The 27,798-nt window shown below is 37.5% G+C and overlaps 1 protein-coding gene across 2 annotated transcripts in view; it reads right to left on the reverse strand.

Moving 5' to 3' along the window:
* LOC135714271 (NADH-cytochrome b5 reductase 3-like) overlaps nucleotides 1–18,535 on the reverse strand; it is a 33,031-nt gene extending 14,496 nt beyond the window's left edge. The window contains exons 1-2 of one of the 2 annotated variants that reach the window (XM_065237602.1): nucleotides 18,359–18,535; nucleotides 17,714–17,860 (exon numbers count right to left, since the gene is read on the reverse strand). In XM_065237602.1, the coding sequence (XP_065093674.1) occupies nucleotides 17,714–17,734 (21 nt within the window). In that variant the 5' untranslated portion in view covers nucleotides 17,735–17,860; nucleotides 18,359–18,535. Of the gene's footprint in view, nucleotides 1–622; nucleotides 890–17,713; nucleotides 17,861–18,358 lie in introns of those variants that run through there. The other variant, XM_065237603.1, reaches the window with a different exon arrangement.
* Between the last annotated feature and the right edge of the window lie 9,263 nt (nucleotides 18,536–27,798).

Here is a 27,798-nt window from a genome sequence, read left to right on the forward strand (position 1 = left end):
ATCACCAAAAAAGAAACTCTTATAGCAATTATTTTTCAAAAATTTTCACAGATCACTCAATTTCTTCCGGCAGCTTTTGATTATTCGACTGTCTGGAGCCGGCGCCAGAAAATGGAAATCTGTCATGCTCTGTTTAACCTACCATCGATCATAGCGGGAGCCAAACCGAAAAGCCACGAACCAAGTGAACATGGGCAGATTTTGGTTTAAAGTGAGATGAATTTTAACTCCGACAATAAGGAAAAAAAAAGTGAGCAGAAGCTGAGGAAAATAGATGTCAATGACTAAATTGAAGCTGATAAATTGACTTTTAGTATCGCGTACATGATAACCGCCGATGGTGGGATGTCTTAACCGGTGTGTTTCATTAGCGTCATGGTCGTTTTTTTTTTTGTTTACAAGCAAATCCTACACACATTGAAAGTGTGAAGCAAATCATAAAAAAAGAACTTCTTCAACACGTCATTACCCATCTGGTTGCTCGCTCAAGCGATATAGAAATCGCTTTTTTACGCTGTTCATTTCAAATACCTAGTATAGACAAAGCTTACACCGCCTAACATTGCGTAACCAAGCAGAGAATGGAGCTATACATTTCTAATTTGGTTTGGCAATCACTTACATCGAAGTCAGACATGTTTCGGCTGATATCACTAACTGCTGCCGCTGTAGTTGACCTCGATCAATTATTCAAATACGATCTCCAAAAAGTAACAACAACACGATGCAAATGTATTCGATGCACTCAACACCCTTACGGCCCCGGTAGATCTGACTGCTGGCTGATATCAGCAGAAAACACTACACAGAAAAACAAACGCACGCGCGCGAGCCCACCGAAAACGGAGATCCACGTGAGAGGAATGCCTTCGCTAGACTGACTGAATTCACGGTCAACAGCAGGCGGCGGAGCTCGAATGAAACCCGACTCACTCCTATCTCAATCAGTATGTTCCATCAATAAATATCAGATAGGGTAGACGTACCAGCTATGGCTATACGGTCCTATTATGGTGTGTTCCAATTATATGGGATTTACATAGGTCATAATAGGAACATCTACCCTACATATGAACAAAATAAAATAACGAGGGTGAGGGAGAGATAACCGTTTCAACGGTGTGGTGTGATGTTTTGCATTGCAGTAGTCGTCGGAGAGAATCGTTTGTTTGGAAATGAAGAACAGTCAGGATTCTTTTTGTGCGATACCGTCAGGGGCGGGATGTGATCTCTTTCCTTCTCCCGCTGTTTAACCTGTTGAATGAGTGTGAATTCAAACTCCGTCATCCATTTAATTAGCCGGAGAACGAAAAAGACGACAAATTTACTGGGCCTCACCTGTTTACGCTAATTGATTTTCCATATGTGAATTTGGTTCCAAACATCAACAAACCATTGTTGCTGATGGCTTTGTTGTCGTTTGGAACCAGTTATGCGAGATAGGCGACGATTGTTCGTATTCGACAGCCAATTCAAATATAAAGAAAGAGAAAAGGATTAGTAATTTCCATTTAATTCCACTACCTTATTTGCTTATCCTTGACAGACACGCGTATTTCATCTACAATGTGCAGACTTCTTCAGTGTCTTGTACTTGTACGCTGTGGCAAATAGACTTCAGAGTTTCATAAGGCTCGACTTATGAACGACACATATGAATTTGATAAGCACGACTTATGAAAGATTTTCATCTAACACATGAGGTAGCTCTTCTACGCCATTAGTGAATTCATTTTCCCAAGCGTTGACAGACAAGTGGTCCAGACACAGGACCCGTAATCTCAACGTCCATGGTTCCGTTCAAGTCTGCTCAGTATTATTATTGTTCAAATCTTAGAAATTCATACACATTTCATCTTTTTTCTTTTGGAATTCTTACGATATTTTGCCTCAGTGACTAAAAGTTGAAATTAAAAATGATTCCATCGTAGTTCGACATAGTCTCCATACAAACTTCAAACCATTTGCGTGACCTCTAAACCTTAATCAATCTCTACCATTTTTATCACATGCTCATATTTTGGATTAGGGATCGTCCATGAATTATGTCACACGTTTAGGGTGGGGGGGGGGGGGTTTGGAAACTGCGACGAGCCATACAAAAATAATTAAAGTCATAACACAAAATATGAAAAAGGGGGGAAGGACGGTTGAAAATGGCCCAAATTTGCGTGACATATTCAACTAGGAATCAAACTGGAGGGTGGCCTAAAAGATTGCAAATACTTTTTTTTAATGAAGCATCCTATTCAAACGTACATACTGGTTGTACTTGGACTCACTTCGCTATAAAAATGTTTTTCGAAATTATGAATGCTGTATCAAAAAACAGCGTAGTAGGAATCATGCCTGTATTAAGGTAGAAATGTTAAAGGCTGGCTATGGCTCAATATGTTTTATTTATAATAGGCCTAAACAATCCAAAATGTATTGCTCATTTGCTTAAAATCTCTGGTATAAGAACGTCTCAAAACTGCTCGACTATGTGATTAATTACAGGTATGAACTACAATGTAATTATCAAAAACAAACATCAATCCTACGGCACCTTAAAGCAAAACAAGTTCGACGAAAATAAACAGGTTAAGATTTCAGTGCAACACTACTGATGCAACTTTGAAGGAAGCAGCGGATAAGAATGGACGGAACGGACTGATTGGAGATTGAACTCGTTATGCTGAACCGTCAATGTGTGTTAGTGAGTCACAGCAAAAATTGAAGGTCAAGTTTTTTACTCGAGTCGAGTCGAGTAGTTGGGGTAGTCGAGACATCAACCAGCATCAGTCGGACGTATAGAGATTCTGATTAAAATATGTACAACAATACATGCATCATCAAGCTACACTCAAAAAATTCTACACGTTTGATCGAAATGTTTAAACTGTTGATTTTTTAAATGCACAAACATATTTACTTTAAATGTATTTCACCTTGGTGCAATGTGTTACACACGTTAATTTATAGTGTTTCAAATTTTGAAATGTTGAAAATCCTTTACTGTCTATTCAAGTGTATTGCCGAGGGGCACGCAATAGCCTTCTTGACTGCGTTGGACTTAAAGTACAAGGTGTTTAACTATGTAATTAAGTAATTAAAAATGAGAATTAAGTATTTCATGTAATTAAATTTAATTTCGCGTAATCAAAGCAGTGCCAGTGTAATTACTGTAATTAAAACACGTACTTCAATTTGATTACGTAATTAATGTAATTAAAAATTAATTTTCTGTAATTAATGTAATTAAAGTTACACAAATGTAATTAAAAACGTACCAAAATCCTTATTCTTGAAGTATTTAAAAAAAAATTAAGAAAACCCTCAACACATACTCGAATGAATTTATCTCTTAACTCTTCTTACACCCTGAAATACGCATATTAATGTTTTACTAGACTACAAATATGACCAATTCTGCGAATACTTATACTAAATTTCTTGGAGCACCATGCTAGAGTTGGAAACTGAAATAATCCACTCGCGACAATCGATTTCACTTTCGTTTTGTACGTTCAACATAATGTCGTATCTAGTGCACTGTATTCGTTGAATAATGCGCTTTAATGCAGAACTAGAATAAAATCGTACGATGATACGATGACAATGTCACAAGTGGGTTGTATCGGTTTACAACTCTAGCGACAATATATAGTGAAAAGGAAGTGATACTCATAATGAGGGCCGTGATTGCCATACAAATGAAATGGGAATCTCTTAGTTGTGACGACAAGTCTTCAAATTTTACATTTCCTTAAATTCAAGCAATTCCTCGAGCAAATTTCCTCCCGATCAAAAAATGTTCGAATTTTAAGCCATGCTTGCAGCACAGTTCGACAGATGATGATATTAGCTTGTGCCTGAATTAACAGATTCAATGGAAGATGTATTTGCATTTGCATTAATTTTCTGATGTTACGCGTGAATTCTTCGATTATTTCAATATTTCTTTCAAACTTAATATTATTATACTAATAATAATTAACAGATTTAAGGCAGAGTTCATTAACAAAAAAAATATAATCAGGTTTTGGTTGCAGACACTAAGATGATTCAAACCAATTGTGTGCTTTTATTTGTATTATCGCCATCATATGATCACATCCGTATTCAGAATTGACGCGATAGCATTTATGAAATTCACCTCCCCATTGTTCGTCTTTCCATGGGTCAACTAAACAATACTATGGGTATGGGTAGAACTCCAAACCGATAGGAAACGATGAGTCCAATGTGCACAGGACACGAAATGATCGTTACCGATCAACTTGACACACTCAAGTTATCCGTGCTGGGAAGACAATTGCATACCAGCTGCGATTTTTTCCCGGAAGTAGCTCAGCGTGTGAATTTCCAAAGTATTCACCAGCTCCAGTGTCCGTTCAGCTGTCTGGGATAGCAAATTTGAACTCTTAATATGGTCATTACCGACGGAGTTTCGTAAAATAATGAAGTTTGATATGTCACACGAGGGGTTCCGGTTCTTATTGGGAGTTGGGTATTTAACCGGGGGAGGGGTGGGGGAGGTGGACAGTTAAATGGGACTGTGGACTGTCTAAGACCATTATTAGCCGTGCAGAATCATGAAGTTTGATATGTCGCACGAAGGATTTTGGTTCTTGTCGATAATTGAAGATATACCCGGAAACACCGGAACATGCCAGGGAGGGCCAATGGGATCGTGGGCTCTCAAAAAGACCATTACTGGCCGAGTTCAGCAGAATCATAAAGTTTGATATGTCGCATGACGTGTTTTGGTTCTTGTGGAGAATCGGTCACTTGCCCGGGGACACAGGAACATGCCCGAGAGGGCTAGTGTGACCGTCGAGTCTCATTAAGGCCATTACCAGCCAAAATTTGGAAAATCATGAATTTTGATATGCCGCACGATGGGTTTCGTTCTTGTTGAGAATTGGCCACTTCCCCGGGGGCACCGGAACATTCCCGGAAGGGCTAGTGTGACCATGGACTTTCAATAAGGCCATTACTGGCCAAGATTTGTAAAACCATGTTGTTTGATATGCCGCATGATGGGTTTTGGTTCTTGTTGAGAATTGGCCACTTCCCCGGGGGCACCGGAACATGTCTGGGAGGGCTAGTGTGACCATGAACTCTCAATAAGGCCATTACTGGCCAAGATTTGTAAAATCATGAAGTTTGATATGTCGCATGATGGGTTTTGGTTCTTGTTGAGAATTGGTCACTTCCCCGGGGCACCGGAACATTTTCGGGATGCCCAATGTGATTGTGAACCGAAATAGCTGCCACTGGTCCAATTACATCGTTTGAGAGAAAAAAACATGATGTTCATCGTGTGTATACTTATTACAGAACAATAAAGCCGAATGCCGACCAAAAGCGACCCCAACGGGAACCGAAATAACTCCGGAACCATGAATTGATCAAAATATTTTCAGATGTATTCAGAAACTTCAATAAATTCAAGACAAAATTCAATTTGTTGTAAAGACAAATATTGAGAAATTATGTTTTTATAGCTAATTGAATTTTGAAATCTATGCAAATTTAGACGTTAGGCACGGAAAGGTTAACATAATTTTCTATTGTAATTCTGTTTTCGTTCGCATCCTCCAAATTAAATTCGTTATTTCTTAGGTTGAACCAGGTAGCACAAACAAACATTCCTTTCATTGTCGCATTCTCCGGTGCTTTTACAGGGGCGTGATCCAGGATATAGTTCATTGCCCTGCCAACACCTCGGCAGTATTGAAATCCGACTACATTTCCAATCACGAACCGATCGTTGTATGTGAATTGGCACCAATCACCAACTGAAATTATCCTTAACGTAGCAAAAGGGCCTGTGAAATTTTTGTTTCACGGGCCAATAACGAAAGGCTCTAACGGTACGCTGGGGGAAATTTAAGTACATTTCTCGTTGTACATTAATGGAGCTAATGTACTTAATTTATCCGACTTGTAATTAAAGCTGAAATTTGTACTTAAAAGTAATTAAATCAAAAAATTTCCGACGCTCGTAATTAAAGTAATTAATCATGTAGTTAACTGTAATTATTGTACTTAAAAAAGGCTTGCGTAGGAGTTAAAGGTTATTGCGTGCCCCTCGTGTATTGCACATTGAATCACATTACTGCTGAAAACAGATAAATTTAAAGTGTTTTGCATTTCAATGCAATGTGAATTGCTTGCTCAGAAAGGTAAACATCGAAAACAAGACTTGTGTCTTTATCCTTTCAACCCGCCTCATATATGAGAATAACCATGGCACAGTGAGATCGAACGAAGACTCCCCGCAGCAGCACACTGTTAGTCCATGATCGAATCCCAAATCAGACCAATTAAAAGATATGTGAAAGCTCTGGCCTCTGGCAGTTTTTATACTATATATTTGTCGATTCATTTTTAGAGTCGGTAAAGTAGAAGTCGATAAAGTAGAATATTGAACTATGATTTGCAAAGCTATTGATATCACCAAACGAAGCACATAGAATCCAAGTGTGTCACAATTCAAATCCATAGTGTTCAGACATGATTCATAGCATAAGATTCACACATGAAATGGATGTGTTTCACAATAAGCGCAAAATTAAGTGTGAGGCACATGATGGTGACGTGTGAAATTTTTTGAGTGTAAAGGGTGTCCACGATGAAATTGCCACACACAAAATTGATTCGCAAAATTCGAGTTTTCATCCGATTGCCATCAAATTTTCAGGGATTGAGAAATAACTATTAAACTTCATTTTACCATTTTACTCGTATTTTATTTACAGTCCATACGCAAATGCCCGCACCTTGGCCTTAACCCCGGCCATAAGATTCTGCACAACCTGTGAATCAACCGTTTTTTGCATGTAAACCCATACTTTCTTCAGTTCCTCGACTGTCTTCACTACCTTAGGTCGTTTAAGAAGGTGCTGCTTCATAATCGCCCAGTACTTCTCGATGGGGCGGAGCTCCGGAGTGTTGGGAGGGTTGAACATTTTCGGCACGAAATTGACCTTATTGTCCGCATACCACTTCAGCACGTCCTTGGAGTAGTGGCATGAGGCCAAATCCGGCCAGAAGATTGTTGGGACGTTGTGGGCCTTCAGGAGAGGAAGCAGCCGCTTCTGGAGGCACTCTTTTATGTACACCTGTCCGTTCATCGTGTCCTGGGTCACGAAAGGTGCACTCCGCTTCCCGCACGTGCAGATGGCTTGCCAAACCAGGAATTTCTTCGCAAATTTGGACATCTTCTGAGTGTGGACATGCTCCGGAACGCTGAACTTATCCTTGGCCGTGAAAAACAGGTTGCCGGGGATCTGTTTGAAGTCGGCCTTCACATATGTTTCGTCGTCCATGATGCAGCATTCAACTTTCGTCAGCATGTTGAGGTACAACTTCCTGGCACGGGTTTTGGCGGACTTGTTCTGCTTCTCGTCGCGATTAGGGGCCTTTTGTACCTTGAACGTTCGAAGCCCAGCCTTAGTTTTGGCCTTCTGGACAAAACTTCGGCTTAGGTGCAGCTTCTTAGCCACATCCCTAACGGAGGCGTTCGGATTTCGGTTGAAGGCCCCAACTACGCGGTTGTGATTTTTGGTGTTGTACGGAATACTTTTTCCTTCACTTCTGGGCTTCCGATCGGTGGTCAACCGTTCCTCGAACCGCTTAATCACTCGCGACACCGTGGAATTCGCGATTCCCAACGTTTTAGCGATGGAACGATGCGAGAGATCCTTGTTCTCGTGATGAATGCGCAAGATTTTATCACTCACGAGCTGTTCTTTCGACTCCATTTCCGCGAGTTTTGATCACAGGACTTTAAAACTTGCAGGATGTAAATAATGAACTATGAACTAAATCCACCCAAATTTTCATTAAATTCTACCCAACGGTTAAAAAGTTAGAGCAATTTCATAGTGTGGCAATTTCATCGTGGACACCCTTTAGGTCGTTCGGGAGCTAAGGCTGTGTTCCATTTGGTGAATTTTCACTTAAATTTAACACTTCGAAAATAATTTAAGATGTTCGAAAATCCCTCTGTTGTTGATCTTTCTATTTTCGAGAAGGTGTTTGTCAAAATTGATTCCTGGTCTGTCAGAAATAAGTCTGGTACAATAGTAGGTTTATTTGAAAATTTTCCATCTGTCAAATTTAAGTGAAAATTCACCAAATGGAACACAGCCTAAGCTTCAAAATTCAAGCTGAACATTACATTAGGTCCTAAGTAACATTGCTCGATTCTCTTCGTCGACTTTCTCTTTCGTCAATAACAAGTACATAACCGTTTCTTGTTGTGTTTGTCTTATTAGATGCTAGATAAAAGCTTCTTTTATCGAACTGTGTGCTAAAAATACATAGGAATGTCTTACTTAGGATCTAATACAATGTTCAGCTTGAATTGTTTCAAACTACTCGACAGTTCTAAATTTTGAACCGTCAGTGACCTGGCCATTTTGCACAGAGATGGCGCTGTTCCGTTGGAAGGAAGTGATAAAAATCCCCATATAAAAGTTGCAGGGCTGGTAGCCATCACTGCTGTCAAAAATAGTGATTTTAGTGACCATGTTGAACAAATAAGTGACTAAATAGTGACTGATAGTTGTAAAAATAGTGACTAAAAAGTGACCCTGAATTGAATTGAAAATAAATTTTATTGAAAACACTTAAGAATTTCTGAGGAGCACAACTCTTGTGAACTTCAAAGGAAAATTCCAAGGTCATTCCGAGAATAATTTCATAAAGTGTGTGGGAGAAAACAAATTCGGAGCATAAGTCCATGGATTTTTTTTAATGAAAATACTAAAAGAAGGATTACAATAAATCTGAGAATAACTCCAGGACATCTTCAAAGGAATTTGGAAAATAAATTCAGGAGAGTTTTCCAAACAAATTATGTGAAGAAATCTAAGGAAATTGTGAGTAGAAATGCCAATGAATTCTTAGGAGACTTTCAATGTGAGTGAGCGAAGGAGTGAGATTCAAAAGGAAAGCTGAAATAAATTCAATGAATATTCTGATAATCTTTCCAAAGGGTGTCATATTGTGGAGAATTTCAAGGTAATTCCGATAAAAACTAAAAGAAAGTTGAATTCGAAGGATAGCTTAATTGAAATTTCTGTTGAATATAAAATGGACTACTCTGGGAACTTCCCAATTTTTTCCCATGAAGTTCTCGAAGTGTTTCTGAACACCACTGTCCTTCTGTGAAGTTTTCGAAGTTTTTCTAAATTTCTGGAACTTTTGTGATCCCGCAATTTTCATGGAATTAGAATGAAATAATTAGTATAGTTTTATGATTTTCACTTAAGTTCTCATGATTTTTCTGAAGTTCATGAAACTTCCATTAAATTATCGACACTAATTTAAAACTTTTGCAATAGTCTAGACTTTTCGGGTGTTATTAAAACTTCCTAAACGAATTTATTTCAAGTTCTCTAGGTTGCCCTGAATTTATCAGTATTTTTTAACAACCCGAAACTTTACTGAAATTAATTGATTTGCCTTGAAATTTGGACAATTTTCTTTAAGTATTCTAACCATTAAAAACGCTCACTTATTTTCCCTGAACTATGCTTACATGAAGTTCTCTAAATTTGTTTGTCCGGCAAATTTTCTGATGTATATTATATCTTTAAAATTCCCTGACGTTTTTAGATCAATCATAGCATTCTTGGAATACCCCATAATTCTACGGAATTCCTTGTAAGTCGCTGCAAATTTGCTTAAGTTAATGGGATTATTCTGAAGGTATTTGATCGTCCTCGAAGTACTCGGAACTTCGCTGAATATCATGAAACTATCTAAATTCTAAGTTCTCTTGAATTTCTTGAAGATATTTATCGCTGCTTGCTAAATGAATGGAACATCGTTGATATTCTCAAATCAACTTAGCTAAACTTTCGTATTTTTTAAAGTTCTTGATATTTCCATGATATAACACCCTTAAAATACTCTCACGTTTTCCGGATGTTCATGTAATTTTTATCACGTTCCAGAAGTTCTATCGGAGCTTTGTTGAAGTTTCTGGAACTTCTTTAAGGTTTCTACAATTTTCTGTAAATTATTTGAACTGCCCTTGATTATCTGATCTGTCTTGATGTTCTCGAAGCTTACCTAAAGCTCTCAATCCTATAAGATAAATTTCCCTGAAATTCTTTGGACTTCTGTGAAGTTCCTGAAATATTTATGAAGTTTTCATAAATTATCTGATGGTCCCTGTATTTCCCTGAAATTCTCGGAACATCTTAAGGGTTCTAATTTTTTCTAAAATTTGCGATTATAGATCTTTAAACTGCTCCAAAAGTCATAGCTAAAGCATGGGAACTTCTCTTAAGATCTGAAAATCCCCAAAGATCTCTAGATCTAGCTTTTCTGAGGTGCTTAGAACTTGTTAAAAATTTGCACAATACCCCTCAAAGTTTCTATATTTCTCAAGTTTGCTTAACACCTGTGATGTGCTCTGAAATTCTAGGAACTTCATAAAAGTTTCTGAAAATTTTAGAATGTTAAAATAACCGATTTAAGGATCTTAAAGCTTCCAGTAAGTTCCCCATAATTTCAGTGTTTTAGCTTCCCTTATGTTCCCGCAGTTTGTTTATGGAGCTTTACTGAAATTCTCAGAATTTCCTTCCATTCCTCAGAACTTCTTCAAAGTTCCTACAATTGTTGTGAAGTTAATGGGACTGCAATGAAGATCTCTAATATTTCATAACGAGCTTGAAATAAATCATTTAATGTTTTCCTTAATTCAGGCACTTTGGAAAATTTTCAATATCATGAACTTGTACATGGAACACGAAACTACAAGACATTGAATGTTTTTAGATTTTGGACTTACTCAAATAAAGTACGTTTTTTTAAACTGTGAACAGTGAAAAATTAGGTTCAACATTCATTGGATTTGATTACAAACTTGTGTCTTAAAAACGCTTAGGTTAATAACTGTTGATCTTCCAGAAAAAAAGCATATTTTGAACGCATTTTAAAAAAAGCTTTCTTATTATAAGCCTTGAATTTATCCGTTCTGGGAAAACCTGGAAAACTCAGGAAATTTTATTTAGAAAAATGAGTAGACAGCCTGTAGATAGTGAAAGACGACTAAACGTCACAAAGCAAATAATAATCAATATTGAAATAAATTCAAGCTAAAATAGTTGAAAATAGTGACTGATTACAAGAAAAAAGACTTTAGTGACTTGACCTTAAAAAAAAAGAGACTTTCTAGTGGCTGGCTTGAAAAAAGTGACCAAGTCACTAAAAAGTGACTCACTACCAGCCCTGAATTTGAGAGAAGTGGAAATAATTCGCTTTCGGTGCATATTCAGGTCAAAAAGGTTAACGACAACCTACATAAATTAGTCAGGGACTTTTTCGTTTAGTATTTCTCCCAGAAATTATTGTTAAACAAGCTACAATTAAATAAAAAATCATTTTTCCCCATACAGTTTTACCTGCTTTACTACCAGTCCCAAAAGAGGCAAAAAATTCAAATTTGAGGACAAAAATCCTCTCTCACGAGCTCAATCTCTCGATTTGTGATTTCTCTTTCACAGATTACAAAATAGAGTACCTACAAAACACTACAAAACATGTCCGGTACATCTATATATGCATTTAGTTTAACATTTGAAGAGATAGGCCAATTCCATTTGGCCTATCTCTTCAAATGTTAAACTAAATGCATATATAGAGGTACCAGACATGTTAAAAAAGTGTTAATATGATTGAATGGAAAGACTGCAGTAAGGAAAGCCATTCAAAAAAGATCTGAAAAGAACCCATTGAAGGTAGCAAACAAAATGAATGTAAATATTAGTTTAAAGATGAAGGCCAGCCGAAACATGGAAGAGTCTGGAAAATGAAGATAAAAGTATTTTACCATATAGGGGAAATGGCTCTAATGTTGGCCTATGGATCTAAGATTGGGTCCATCGCTAAAAGTCATCTATTTATCAATTTTATCTAGATGAACGCGCATTTTGGACGGTACTAATGGATATTTTTGTTCGCTATTAAAAATTTAGTCCATTGCTGAATCTATGTATGGGCCCAAATAAGGGTCAATTAGGCCGACATTACATCGATTTCCTCTATAACAGAAGAAGAATGGTTAAATTTCTCTTGGGAAAAAGAAGGCAGCTTAAATCTATTAATTAGTAGGTAGTGAATAATAACCGGAATCAGATGTAGAGGATTGAAATTTAAGCAAGATATGATTAAAAGGTTGTTTATTAAAATTCAAATCAAACACCATATATAAAAATCATAATAAGAGAGGAAATACTAAATATAAAATTGCAATAGTTTAGAGACAAATAAGTTTCAACAATATCAAGTATCAATAGATCAATATGAGAATCAAGGCAAAATATACCATTAAATTAAAGGAATCTTTATTTCAGATGAAAACATGATTGATAAAAAAGGAAAATAGAAACATTAGAAATGATATACAAATATAAGTGAAGATTCGATTCAGATCGATCGAGATCAATACGAAATTGAAAAGCCCTTTCCATTTACTATTAAGAACAGTTGATAAAAATCCAAATACTAAATACGTGCCAGAATTGAGAATAACGTACCGTATGCGTGATAATGTTTGCACCATCGTACAAATAAGGTTCCCGTTTCACCAGTGCATACAATGCCTTGGTTTTCTTTGCATGCACATAACCTATAGCTTATACCGTAGTAGGCTGTGTATAAAAGAAAATGATTTACTTAGTTTGACAGTTGCACCATGACGAAGTGGCAGCGTATTCGTGATTTGTCCCACGCGCAAATGTCGCAAAAAGACATTTCAATCGCCGTGGGAGTGTCCCGGTGGACCGTCAAAAGGTTTTTAGACCGATAAAAGAAAGGACAACTATCCGCGACGGTGGCCACAGGTCGTCCGAGGTCAGCTCGGGTTCCGAGGGTCATCGCTGCTATCGAAAGGAAGATTCGGGTGAATCCAGTGCGTTCAATAAGGAAAATGGCAAAGGAACACGGGATCAGTGACTTTACGGCACGGAAGATCGTAAAGGAAGATTGCGGGGCGAAGTTGAGGGCACGGGAAAAAACTCACATGATTACCAACCGCATCCGGAAGCTACGAGTTGAACGATGCAAGAAAATCTTGAACTTCCTTAAGCGAAAAAATCCGGTAATCCTGTTCACCGACGAGAGCATGTTTACCGTCGATCCCGTATCAAATTACAACGGTACCGACCGTTATACTAGTTCTCTTCCGGTAAAAGACGTGGCCGACGAGCACAAGAACGTGTATCTGACCAAGCATCCTGCTAGCGTCATGGTGTTTGGATTTGTGGCTTCCGATGGCAAAAAAAATGGACCCGGTGTTCATTCCAGAAGGCGACAAGGGTCAACACGGAGGTCTACATTGGGATTTTAAGTAAGTATGTTCTTCCGTGGATCAAAGAACAGTACGGTTCGAAGCTAAATGTTGTATTTCTCCGTGCCACACCTCGAACCGCACTCAGCAGTGGTTGCAGGAACATCTTCCGTTCTGGGCGAAGGATATGTGGCCGCCATCCAGCCCCGATCTTAATCCGCTGGATTACTCAATATGGCGTGGCATGAAGGCCAAGGCCTGTTCCTAACGCCACCCGAGTACAGCAAGCCTCAGACGAACATTGACTCGTACCTGGAGAGAAATGGATCCAGACTACATTATTAGAACCTGCCGTGCATTCCGGAAGCGTGTGGAGGCCGTAACTGCAGCAAGTGAAAACTCGATCGATGATTAACATAGTATAAGACTCTGAGAAACATCCCCCTTTTGAATAAATAAAAAAAACTAGCTAACGAAATTTTTGAGAATTTTTTTCTAATTTTAACATTACTCAATGGTGCAAACATTATCACGCATACGGTATTTTCCGTATTTTCTAATCTGGAAGTGTGTTTATGACACCATTATCTATTTGATGAAGGTAGAGTAAACAGAGTACTGCTCAAAACTGTTTTCAGCCAATCCCTTTTTAAAAAAAATGTGGTAGTTTTTGATTTTTAAGACAAGTTGGACTAGTGAAATTGAATGACATTCGGTCTGATTTTTTTCCATTCCAAAGATTTTTGATTTCTGATTTCAATGAAAAAAAAACAAACAACCCTCAAACCCCCTGCTGTAGTTGACTAAATGGTAACTATTTGCTATTCTCTTTTCGAATCTCTCTTAAGGCTCAAGATACCGTCAGTCAATATGTATTCTTCTTCTATTCGAAATATTCTTCAACCATCATCATTAGTATACGCTCTAGTCATTCGAAAAGCAAGTATTTCCTGATTTTACATCGAAAGTTTCCTGGGTGCAACAATTTTACAGCGTTTAGGGTAAACGCTTCTATAGCTGTGGTACGTTAGAATCCTTTGTTCCTATAGTTGCTTATGGAGTCTTCATAAGCAACTATAGGAGCGAACGCTTTTAAAATCCCACAACTATGGGAACCGAGGGGTGCGACACATCCAGATTATCTTCTTTTCACCATAAATCTCACATATATTTTGATCATCTATTTACTGTGAACTATCTGTTTTTATCTGTGACATCTATTAATCTACTCTCGCATCTTGCGATCCACTCACATTTTTTCATGATCGAACCAATTTCAAAACGAGCAAAAGCAGCAAGCGAAGGCGGCAACCAATTAGCGTTGACGGCACCGTTGAAAATCATCTGTTCTAGCTACAGTTCATTCGCTGTCTCGCCTGCTGTTGCGTTTTTTATCCACATCCTTGCTCGCATCTACTTCCATCTTCGGCAGCGTTGGCAGCGGTGAAAAAGTAGATGCAGCGAATGCTAGGGAAAGGAATCTAATGAATGTACACTGATCTAAAAAAGCGGTTCGATTCTTCACAGAATATAATTGTAATTTAGATGTGTCGCACCCCTCGATGGGAACGTTTAACCCGAGGTTTAACCTACTTACTTGTGTTCTTCGTAGCGTAGTACCAAACGGTGGAAACTAACGATTTTAAATTGACTCACTACTTCACTAGCCTATTGGTCCCAAGCAAATTAATTAACGTACCCCATTCTATTCGAAATTCTAGTACTACACTATGTTTGTTTTAATTCGCTATGAAAGTTTGACAGATAACATGAGGGGTTCGTGGATTTTCCAATGTTTCGAGGGGTGCATCGATTAGCTTGGGACCGAAGATAGTACTAGAGCTGAGCCAAAAAGTTGAGCAAGTTTCTTCGGGACCTGCTGGTCTTAGAGTTACCTCTATGGTAGTACTTCACAATATCGCGCAATCGAACACACGAAAAATAATAAAAACTGTTTTTCAAATCTCTAGGTGCACGAAATAAAACACCAAGAAAACCACTTCGACTCCATTACTTTGCTAGCTACATAAAAGAATAATTGAACAAGCGTTGCAAGATGTGACTCTAGCAATAAATTTAGCAAATACGAAGTTTGTCATATTTACTTATATGAGTGGAAAAACTGAATAAATTAAAATCCAGCATTTCATGTTCGGTAATAGCGACCTGTTTGTATGAATAAATGTTTCCTTCACTGTGCTTTTTGACACTATCTGGAGGTTCGGATTTTGACTCCTCCCTTTCCCTCTCCCAGGAACAACACACGCCCTCCAGTTAGTATAGATACTATAGATTCCATAGATAAGCGGAGGCACAAAAAGTTGTTTTGGTAACCATGAAAAATAAATGATCTTACTGGCATCCGTGAAAAAAGTTCATGCCATCATAGAGCTCTTTGTTGTGCAGTTTTGTTTTGAAGTGCAAAGCAAATCTTTGCAACAATGAACCGAGGAATGGTTTGCTTTATCTTTCATTCTTCCGCTGTCCACGAAATAAATCGGAATGTGGAGTGTGGAAAGCGATTTGTGCGCATACTTACAATACTCGTAATCTGCATTAAAAACGGAACCCAAACCCAAAATTTCATCAATTTTTGTACACTGGAACTATTTTAAATAAGTACAATTACATTTGCAAAAATCACCTTATTAGCGCCTCTCGGTGTCACTTTGTATGGGAGCGAGCTGTCAGTTTGTCAGTTTAGTGTCAAACAGTAAAGTTATTATTTTGCTTTAAATCTTGATTTAAAAATCGAGATGAAAGCAGGGTGGCCAGATTATTTTTTTTTCGTTATCGGTAGCTTCTCAAAACTTTTATCGGTAGTTATCGGTAGGCCGTCTGAAGAAGGCTTTCCCGATACTTGAAACCTTTGTGAGCGTTGGGGTGGGGGGATTGGTGGAGTGCTGTTCTTTGGTTCTTCTGCTTTAAACGTGTCGAAATCAATATTTAAACTAAAAGAGAAAGATTACTAAAAATCTGTGATTCTCTGTAGTTTTTAACTTTTTGTCTGTGAATCGGTAGGCATCCCGAAAATCGGTAGATCTGGCAACCCTGGATGAAAGCCCTGGGTTCGAAAAAAACATCGCTGTGCTCAGAAAACGAAGCTCGTTTAGATGATATATAAAAACCGATATATTTGTTTTAATGGTATATCCTTTCCTAAGATATAGTGATTAATCTAAAATCTATTCAGCAACGGTGGATAGGGAAATGTTTTCCTCTTAACTATCGTATTACCAACGATATTGTGCAACTTGATCAATGCAATGCTATCCTATGATGGCACTTAATTTATGTAAGGTAATTTAACTCATACGGCGAAAACTGGGGTTTATTTTTTTAATTTTGAAAAATATTTCGTTTACTATACATCATCAGAAAGGGCTTCGTTTTCATGGAACAGCAATATTTTGTTCGATCCCATCTCGATTTCTAAAACAAAATTTAAAGCAAAATAATAACTCACTGTTTGACACTTATCTAACAAATTAAAAGCTCGCTCTCATACTCCCATGATGGTGATTTTTGATAATGTAATCGAACTTAGTTAAAATAGTTCCAGTGTACCAAAAATGGTGAAATTTTTAATTTTGGTTCCATTTTTAATCCACATTACGAATATGCATCTGACTCAAAACTCCCATATTGCCATCAACCGTTAAATTTTCAGTTAAATTGAGTTGAAAACTAAACTGAGTCGTTTACCCCGGACATTAGTTTCAAGAGAAATATGGCCAATTCAGAGAAAAACTAGTATTTGGCGTCAGATAATCAGCTTTAATAGCATGCTGTGGCTGTCAGTTGCGTCGAATTATTTTCCCTGAAACGACAACATGTTGAAACACTCCAATAGAATTTTGACGAGAATTTAAAAGGAATTCATGTGATAATTCCAAGTACTGACAGGATTCTAAGTAATTTGCGAGGAATGCTCCAGGTGAATTCTAAAGAAATTGCAAAGGCAGTAATTTAAAGTTCCAAGTATAAGGGAAGAAAGTAATATTTTATGAAGATTTTTCTCAATTATCACATTTAATGGAACAAAATGTACTCTTCAAACATATGAAGGTTAGTGGTATACGAAAAATCCACTAAATATAATTTGGCATTGTTATAGCCGTCAGCAGTTAATCACTTAGTCGAGCACTTTTATGTCGTTCTGCTAGCAGACAATTTAAGAAATTAAGTTTAAAAAAAGTGTCTTATAACGTCCAAAACCATTGCGTAACAAATACACTTCTTCAAATGAAAACGAGTATCCCTAAGAAATTTGAATGGTTGGCACGAACGTTGAAAATATCTACATCATGTACTATCTACGCCTCTCATATATCAACATCGATAACAATTAATATATACATTATGCATGCTCAATGCCCATGTTCCACCAATTTGATATTCACTATCGTTTCTCACCTGATTCACCGTGACAGCCATATCAATTCACCTTCCAGCCGAGTAGTTAGATTGTCTGCTAAATTATTATATGCCTTCAGCACTTGTCTTCAGTTGAGGAGACGGTGTAACTTTCTTCCACGCGAAACGGCCAATCTCGGTGCAAATCTACGAAAATCGAATAAAAACTTCGTCAATTTCTCGAAAAAATGAGGGCACGTAGAAGTTGTAAAACCCGATCAGGTGCGAAGAAGCAGCTGCGCGACGATACAACTATCGGAAAAGCAATATCCGCAAGCCTTTTTCTCTCTTTCGGGAGTCAACTGGATCCTAATGTGAATTCGTTACGAAATAGGTATGGCAAGGATTGTCGGGGAAAGTGCGGTACACATTGTGGGTGCGTGGAAAACGTAATTATGTAATTCTTAGCGAAAATACTAACCGAGAACGGTTGGGGGTGTTAGAACATATCCGTAAATATACATCCCTCTGGGATAGGTCAAATTCGCAAAACATGGAATCTGCTATTGGATGCTATTTTTAAATGGGTTTTAAAACGCTCTGCGTCATAAGACAGAGTCATATCAACAGACATTGCCTTTGTAAAGGCATACCGTCTAATAGAATGGAATAATCATTTGCCAGGGTTTGCCAGATATTACTCACCTCTAAATTTAAACTATCCACCTTCAGTCACTTGTTAACCAAATCGGCATCGGATTAATATTTGGGAACAGTTAGTACGCCATTTAGTTGTAGATCGGTACGTCAGGTGCAACTGCGAAGGTAAACAACAATTTCCAACACGAAACCTTCGCAGTATAGAGCAATGCCAACCAACAGACCTAACTGAACTGAGCGATGCCGGGCGATGGGATGTAAGAGCAACACCCAACACTACTTGCTGCTGTTTCTGTTTGCATCAAATAAACCGTTTATCTTTATCTGTATGGTGGTATTGGTGTGTTTTCAACCATCATCGGCATCGATGTCATGTGGAAAAGATGTGAGCTGCTTGAAGTTGCATAAAACCCAACGGGATTGAATACAACAGATTGACCGAAGTAAGTAATTCTAACCGGAAGCACGAAGTTTTGGCGCGCTTTCAGAGGAACTGAAATTCTCGCGCCACTTTTCAAATAGACCAATGGGCCGTATGAATAAAAAGAGTTTACTTGGCTTTCCCGTGCTTTTCTTACGGGAAAAGTAAAGTAAACGCTTTTATTCATACGACCTAATGTAACATATCTACCATTTTAAGAAAATCGATGTTGAAGTTCGACAGTTATTTTAACTGTTTAGAAACAATACATTTTGCAATACTATTTTTAATGTAGTCAGTGAATAATAACGTTGAAAATTCAGTAGAAACGGTAAAATCACAATTTTGATTTGAATTGTATGCTACAATAGACTGATGCAAAATTTGAAATTTTCGCTCCACAGTACTCAAACGGTTTCAAATCAGGTCCTGATTAGCCTCCCAAAATTTAAACTCATTTGGCAAGAAACTGACTTGGCACAAACTATTCGAAGTTTATATGGAAATTACTATGGGAAAACTAAACTTTTTGTTCATTGTCTTCTTCCCATTTTCCATATTGCTTTTTCGAAAATTTCTAAAATTATTCTCACGGAAAATTTTCTACGCTACAACTTTGCAGAATATCGTTTTTCAGCCAAATTTCAAATTAAATTGTTATTAGTTGTTTAAGAGATTGATAATCTTATGGCTTGATCAAGCAGCTGTTCTGTGGGCAACACTGTATTCTGCAGTGTGACATAGTAGCCATGATATTTGTGCTCTATTCTTCGCACCAGAAACACCAATGTTGCCTGCTGAACAGTTGAATGAGCATAATCATAAGACATTAGTGACTTGAATCATTAATAACTTTTGTTCCTTACATTTGATTGAAAAGTAGTATTCAACAAAGTTGTAGCTGAGAAAATTTTCTACAATCACTGCTATCAATTTTAAAAGCATAGTGATGTGGTGAATTGTTATATAGATATGAACAAAACATTAGTTTTCCCATAGTAATTCCCATATAAACTTGAAATGGTTTGTGCCAAGTCAGTTTCATACTAAAGTAGTTCAAATTTTGGGAGGCTAAGCAGGACCCAATTTGAAAACGTTTAAGCACTGTGGAGCGAAAATTTCAAATTTTGCATCAGTCTAATGCTACAATATAGCAAAAACCACATAGGACGTTTTGACTAGTCAAGTTGTACATCGGACATGTTACATTGGACGATTTTTCTCAATTACATAATCAATTGTTTTACATGATACTAGATTCCCTTTCACAGATGTCATAGTAGAGTACCAGACATAAGCTTGGCCCCCCATTAGAAAATAAGCACCAATCACGTTAAGCAGTCCGAATGACCGAAGTAACAAACATGTACCCATGTTTGATAATATAATTGCAGATATACCTCGATATAACGTAACTGTCACTTTTGACTTCCATCGCCGATTTCTCGCAAACAATTATTCAAACAAGCAAAGTAATAACATCATCGGACAGATAAGATAATCCCCCATCTGTTGGTAATATTATTTTTTATGGTTCAATAGTTATTAGTAAGATATTGACGATGGAAGTCAAAAGTGACAGTTACGTTATATCGAGGTATACCTGTAATGATAATAAAAGATTTGAATTGATGTTTGTTGAGTTATTCTCATTGAAACCAGGCCGCCATTGACACATGGTCTTTAAATATTTAAAATAAATTCGCTTGATTCGTCGACTTTGATGGAAAAATGAGATTGCTCAAAATAATAGACCCCTCGCTCGCCAAAGGGTCTTGCAATTTAAAAAAAAAGCCCTCCTGCAAATAACACGTTATTATAAAGAAGAAGGATATGGCTTTCATTAGGAATGGAATTTTTTGGCAGACATCTTGGATTTGGCCACCATATTGAATTTTATCAAAAAAAACGTATTTTCAATCGTATTTGTGTTTGCAATCACCGATTTTGATTTTGAGGTCACCATCTGAAAACTGAGAAAAATGCTGTCAGATACACTTAACAAATTAGGTGAGCAATGACATTAACACTAGGAAACACACACTGTTCTATAACGAGGTTCATAATTTTCCACGTTGCAAGTTTTTCACTGAGATAAGCAAAATAAAATGCCAACCTGCTCGATGGTACCCATCTCGGCCAAAAAAATCTAAGTTTGAAGAAATAGATGATCAAATTTGCTCCCATCGGTGACAGAGGTGTTTGAGTTCGGGGCGATCAGTGTGAATCAAAAATGAAAAAAAAAAACGCGTAAGAGAGATGAAGAGCGCGATTACCGCAAAGGTGGTGTTTTATACTCTTGAAGAACCCAAGTAGCCAACAAGCCCGCTAATTCGCCTTTTTGCAATATAAGGCTGATACACGGCTAAGGGCATGCTTAGCTTTATATTAGCCGCATATTAGCCTTATATTGCAAAAAGGCGAATTAGCGGGCTTGTTGGTTACTTGGGAAGAATAAGAAAAAAACGAAAAAGAAAATATATACACATGATGAATAACTTCAAAGTCACTTATGACATCGTGTCAGGTTAAATTATATTTTTTTTGATGGGGAGAGTGGAATTGTCAACTTCCTGTTGATAACATTTCGTGCATTCAAGGTGGGCTCTTCTCCCCACTCATTGGGACATCCCCTCGTATGATGGCTTGTTCTGTATCGTTTTGGAACATTTTTATGAGTGGAAGGAGATTATTCTTACTCCCGTGGATCACGCCTCTGCTTACGGGTCCACCCTCCTTTTTTGGCCCTCCATACAACCGTAATTTGAATACAACCAGGAAGTAACGTTTTTGATCAAGTCATACACACTTAAATTTTGCGCCGAGATTCCAACAGCCGAGTAATTCTGCAATTTATTTTGCTGAGATTCAGTCAAACAATTGACCACTTTGTCAAGCAGTTTTGGCGTGACTTTCTACCAGCGATTTAAAAAACTGGACCAAATTTGTATTTTTTTATGAAACGCACAAATGTTGGCCACTTTTCTCGAGGTTCTAGAAGAAAAAATCTCAAAATAATGTTTTATTTCAAAGTTCGAATGGTAGTAAACGTCATTTTATGTGCTCGAATAAAGTGGGGGTATTGAGGTAAATACATATTCGTTGTCTGCATTACAAATGGAACCCATATCCAAAATTTCATCAATTTTGGTACACTGGAACTATTTTAAATTAGTACGATTACATTAGCAAAAATCGCTGCACTGAAACAAATCGACATGTATCGTTTATTGGATCTATCTTATAACATAGTAATGTCAGCAGATTTATTCATTCTATGTGATGATTGATAGATCATGCTAATTGAACGAGCTCAATATTGAAGTCAGCCGTGGCCCAGTAGAATCGAGCGCAGACACCGAAAGCATCACACCTCAACAGTTCTGGATGGAATCCCAAATCAGCTACAATAAAAAAAAAAGACACAACTGCGAAAAAGCTTCCACTGCCTGATGTTTATTTTTCGATCTATTTTTAGAAATCGATTATATATATATGTGTCAAAAGAAGAATTAAATTTTATGTGATTTTCACATAAACTTTGCTTCGATTGATTTATGACACATATATTATATTGTGGTGAAAAGTAAAGCTTATTTAGTTAATTATTATAATTTGACCGATTTTCATTTATCATATGACGATCATATAAAAGTTATCAAATTATCAGCATTGTAAATGTATCAGATATTCATATAGAATTTATCTGACACATTTTCAATCATATCATTTTCAATTGATTATCTTATAGCGCAAATTTATTAGATTTCCACATAACAGGAATATGTCAAATTGGTTCAGTGTGCCTTAGCGCCCCTTGGTGGACTTTGTATGAGAACGAGCTGTCAACGAATAGATTTAGTGTCAACGATCAAAAATTTAAATCTTGATCGAGATGAATAGTTACGGGATTGATAAAAATATTTTTGTGCTTAGAAAACGAATCTCTATCAGGTGATGTATAAAAATCTGTATATTTTTTTCAAAGTTAAACAACCCAATTGCCGAGACTCAGTTAACAAATAACATTTTGCTGAGATATCAGCTAACAAACAGATATTTTGCAGAGATATCAGCAAAAGTAAATGCCGAAGTAATCGGGTGTTGGAGATTTTACCGAGCTAGATTAAGTGTGTCGGCTCAGAACAGGTTCATTCATATACGTCATCCGGATCTTTTCAACGGATCATCGGATCACTTAAACCTAGAAAAAAATTTGAATTTGTGAACCTGATCTATGTAACGCAGAACAATTTCAGAAGCAACACATTTTCATCTAATATGCATTGGCTCTGTTAGCGACGCGATCGATTTACACGTGCGAAGGAACGTTATCGCTGCTAACAATTTTTTTATTTGTCGGGTGAAGAAGTACTCGACCAAATGCAAGTTGGAAACCTTGCTACTTTCAATTTTATGCAAATTCCCGCAGGACTCAAAGCTAGTTGCTCTAACCAGGGTGAGAGCCTATACTTATTGAGTGGAGAGAGTCTCAATCAACTAACCACTTCATTCGAGCAGTTAACATGACGTTTACTACCACTCGAAATTTGAAATAAAATATTATTTTGATATTTTTTCTTCTAGAACCACGAGAAAAGTAGCCAACATTTGTGCGTTTGATAGAAAAATAGAAATTAGTTGGTCCAGTTTTGTGAAATCGCTGGTAGAAAGTCACGCTAAAACTGCTTGAAAATATAGTTTTTAGCTGAGGAATACCTTTGAGATTTTATGCCCAAGAGCCAGTACTCTAACTATTGTGAGAGCCTATTCTACTTTGGGAATCTACAGTTTTTCTTGAACTAGAAACTTACCAAGGAGTTTTTGGATGAAAACAACAATACAACCGCATTGAGTATCACTTATGAACTAACTTTATTCTACAATTCTTTTGACTTATATAGCGAAATTCTATCCTTAAAATGATCCTCGAGTAGAAAAATTCCCTAATCTGATGTGTAGGTGAAAATGGGACAACATTAAAAAAAAAACTAGATTCCTTCCTACATTTATCACCTTCATTCTCTCCTAATTTACGTAACAAACTTCCACCTCGCAACGCTTTCAAATTCAGGTTAAAAAATATAAATGTGAACGTGTCCCTACACGCCCTTCTGGCATGCGCTTCTCTATCGTGTAGTGCATATCCTACAACTCTCGATAGAGCTGGAATTGGGGCCTAACAGCTTTTGTAAACGATGACTTTTCTTGATGATTTCTAGAAATTTAAGGCTCGCCCACGCAAAACAACAACCTCATCGGGTACGGAAAGACTTCCCCTATCCGATGGTTAGGTGTTAGGTCTGCATGGACGTGCCTTGAATTCCTAGAAATCATCGATAGAAGTCATGACAATGCATTGTTTACAAAAGCTGCTACGCCCTAATTCCTGCTCTATCTAGAACTCTATTCTAAGCTATACCACAGAGAACAGACGTTCAAGTTCGGTCAGAAACTTGTGTAAAATAAGTGGGAACGTCGCCGTTACGTGGTGTTAGCATCTCCTGATTTTCTCTATAAATTTTCCACTTTCGACCAATTTGACGCTAGTATCGATAAATTTTCTGTTTAAAATTGCCACTTGGCGCTACTAGCACTTAGTGTCTAGTGTAATTTGTGCAACGGCAGCGCCATCATGTTGTCAAAGAGGGTTTTTAAGTGGGGAAGTCGCCGTTAGTGGCGCTTAAGTCAAATAGAAATTTTTACACAAGTTTTTAGAGAAATTTTGTTCGAACCTCCATGTCTGTTCTCTGTGGCTATACCTGAGCGCGGCAGATGAAAACCTAAATAAACAACTAGTCTTGTAATATTTCATTCCACTTTCTTTGCAAAACATTATCCTTATACCTGTTTTTACTTTACGAGGAAACATGGTTTGTCTGAAATACAATTATTTTCATACTCTGATCTTTCCTTGATAATTAATAATGTTGCAGGCTCCATGATAAGAAGAAGAGGTATGACAATGTGAAACTAAGACGGCCACCTAATACATTTAACCAAAACTGTATCACTCTTCTGCAATAAATTTAGCGAATATTGATCTTTAGATGACTTTCCCTTATTACGTTGATTTTCAGAAAATTTCCTTTTCATTTGATGATGTTTTATCACGAACCAAAAAAACACTAAATAATGAAAGAAAACCATCATGCGGAGTAAAGTTGGCCACCCCTAGGAGTAAAACGGCCACATGGAATATCACATGACCTTGGCCATATAAAAGATTACTGTATTCAGTTAAATTGCACAGTTGGTCAAGGCGAATTGGTTAGAGAACAGTAGTACAGTAGTTTCTCACTAAGCCGCGCAAATGTGCCGTCAATTTCCTGTATAAAATGTACCTTGAGATCGTTATTATTCAGATGACCAATGTCTTCTAATTTGTGGGCTGGTTAGCTCAGAATTATCTCACTACGCGGCACTAGTTTACGTATGGACTTCACGTAGATGTCGTTACTAAGTAGATGGTAAGGATTTCAAGATATAGCTTATAAATACAGGAAGATCACATCCCAAGTAACAATTTGGATTTTATGAGGGTACTGTAGACCATGATTTAGACTTGTAGAGTGCTTTTAAACCTCAATAAAACTTACAATGTTACTTGGGATGTACCTAGCGCCGCGTAGTCAAAATTTCAAAAATGCATTGATGCCATACTTATAATGGCGGAAACAAAAGCTTCTTAGAAATGCAAATTCTAGTTTTATATATTGACTGCTTTTACTGATGTTTCGGATTTTCCGGTGGATTCCCCGGGTGCTCCATACAACGAATTCATACTGATGACAGATCTGCAAATGTTTTCGAAAAAATCCTTATACATTTCAGAAATGAAATATTGTTATTCACTGAATTCAGTTTCAACCTTGAGGTATAACACACCTAAGGTAGCCGTTTTACCACCGATAAACCGACATGAATGATCAAACAAATTAAAAAGAAATTTCTGATCAAAGCACAAAACTGACATCTGCCGCCGTGTTCGCGGAAAATATTTATCCTAGCAACGAACACGCGTACAAAATTTATGAGTTGGGTCGTGTCTAATTTATTTTGGACAAATTATTTTTACCTAGATAAAACATTTCTATGGTTTTGACAGCTGGGATCGCTGCACATTTGAATCGGCCGTTATGGATTCTCGATCAAGAGTTAAGTTTAAGTTTCATGTCGGTTTGTCGGTGGTCTTATCCCGATGCAAGTCAAACTGTAACAGCTTCTGTAAAACTTATAATTTAAATAAAACTTTCTATTTTCTCGGTAAGTACATCGAACAGACTTGTGTTTTCCTTATAGTAACGTTACTTTTATATGATAAAGCAAAAGGCCTTTTTAATGCACCACTAACGAGGGCGCCACGCGAGTTCCAGAGGAAACAGCAACCAAATCGTTTGTTTACTTCAAAATAAGGATTTTTCACAACGCAAATTAAAGCATTTTTCATCGAGTTTTCATTGAACATCTTGCCAATTTTCATCGGTAGGGGAAACAGTCCTATTGTTGCGTTACGTTAGAAGCCTATTGCTGTGTATGGAGGTCTCCATACACAACAATAGGCTCCTAACGCTTCTAACCTATCGCAACAATAGGATTGTTTCCCCTAATTCTCTTATTGTACGATTTTCCACAGACTTGAACTGATTTGCACCTAAACTATTCACAAAAATATTCCAGAACACCAGCAGGATCCTTGCAAAAACGATAAAGTATTAAATTTTTCAACTGTAGATCAAGTTTTGAAGCATTGAAGTACTAGCGTGCACAGGAATCTTGTGAAGGAGGGGCAATTGTTTTTCTATGGTGCATTTAATCTGGGGATGGGGAGTACTCCAAAGTGCGTGGGAGATGGTGATGTCAACCCACCACTGTTTCTCTACTGTTCAATTTAGCTAATTTTATTTATTTTTTACTCCGGTGGTGGTTCATCTTCTTCAATGGAAACTGCTTTCAGACAGCCAATGGAATTGGCAATTTAATCCCATCGACAATGTCGATGATGATCAGTTCGTCAAATGGTTGCAATAGTAGGGCTTTAACCGAAATGATACATTTGCTGCAATGTTGTTGCCTTGGTGGTTGGATTCAGCTGAAGTCACGTCAGATGGTGGTGATAGCACCGACAAACTGACATGAATGACCAATAAGAATCGCATTCTTCTTTCGTATGCACACTGCGTCGACAAGTACATGGTTCAAACAGTCCGCATAGCAGTGAACAAACAGTATATTGCTCTTGATCAATCCAATCTTGATCAGTGGTGTTGAGTACTTGGCACTGATGCAGTCTGCAAGTAGTAGACGAAATACGCGTATCTGTCAAAAGAAAATAAACCAACACACTCAAAGCTCTTCATAAAAGTATATTGCTGTTTTCTTCCTTGCACTTGGCTTTTACTCCAGCAGTGCTGCCAGCCATTGGGCTGGCACCGTCAAAATATACTGCCAACACCTGCTCCTAAGAAATCTGCATCGCTGTCAGGACCTCAGCAATAGCATTGAAGATGGTCGTCGCGTCTGTTTTCAACACCCGTCTCACACCCACGAATGTTTCCGTCGGTCGATCATTATCAATATACCTGATGACAATCGCCAACTGCTCGTGGTGCCCACAATCGTTCGTCTCATCTGCAATGATTACCACTGGTTATCCTCGCAAGGATTTCGCAATATTCCGCAACATTACATATGTCATTTTGAATACGGTTGCTTGTGTACTGGCAATTTTTGGCACCTTCCGCCAAGTGTTTTTCCAGCACAGGATCGTAGTTAGCCACCAATTGGGTGGCACCCCAATCTTTGCAAAGTATGCGCATAATACCGATGAAACGTTCCATTATATAGCGATTTTGTAGTCGCTTTGCCTTACTAGCAGCAATCATACCTCTTTTTTTGGTGGTCCAGTTCTTCGTCAATACGAAACTAACGATTTTAAATTGGCTCACTACTTGACTAGCCTATTGGTCCCAAGCAAACGATTAACGTACCCCATTATAGTCGAAATTCTAGTACTACACAATGTTTGTTTTGATTAGCTATGAAAGTTTGACAGCTACAATGA

The sequence above is a fragment of the Ochlerotatus camptorhynchus genome, unplaced genomic scaffold (genome assembly GCF_037179485.1).
Source record: "Ochlerotatus camptorhynchus isolate MF236.1 unplaced genomic scaffold, CSIRO-AGI_Acam_v1.1 ptg000633l, whole genome shotgun sequence".
In the NCBI taxonomy this organism is placed as follows: domain Eukaryota; kingdom Metazoa; phylum Arthropoda; class Insecta; order Diptera; family Culicidae; genus Ochlerotatus; species Ochlerotatus camptorhynchus.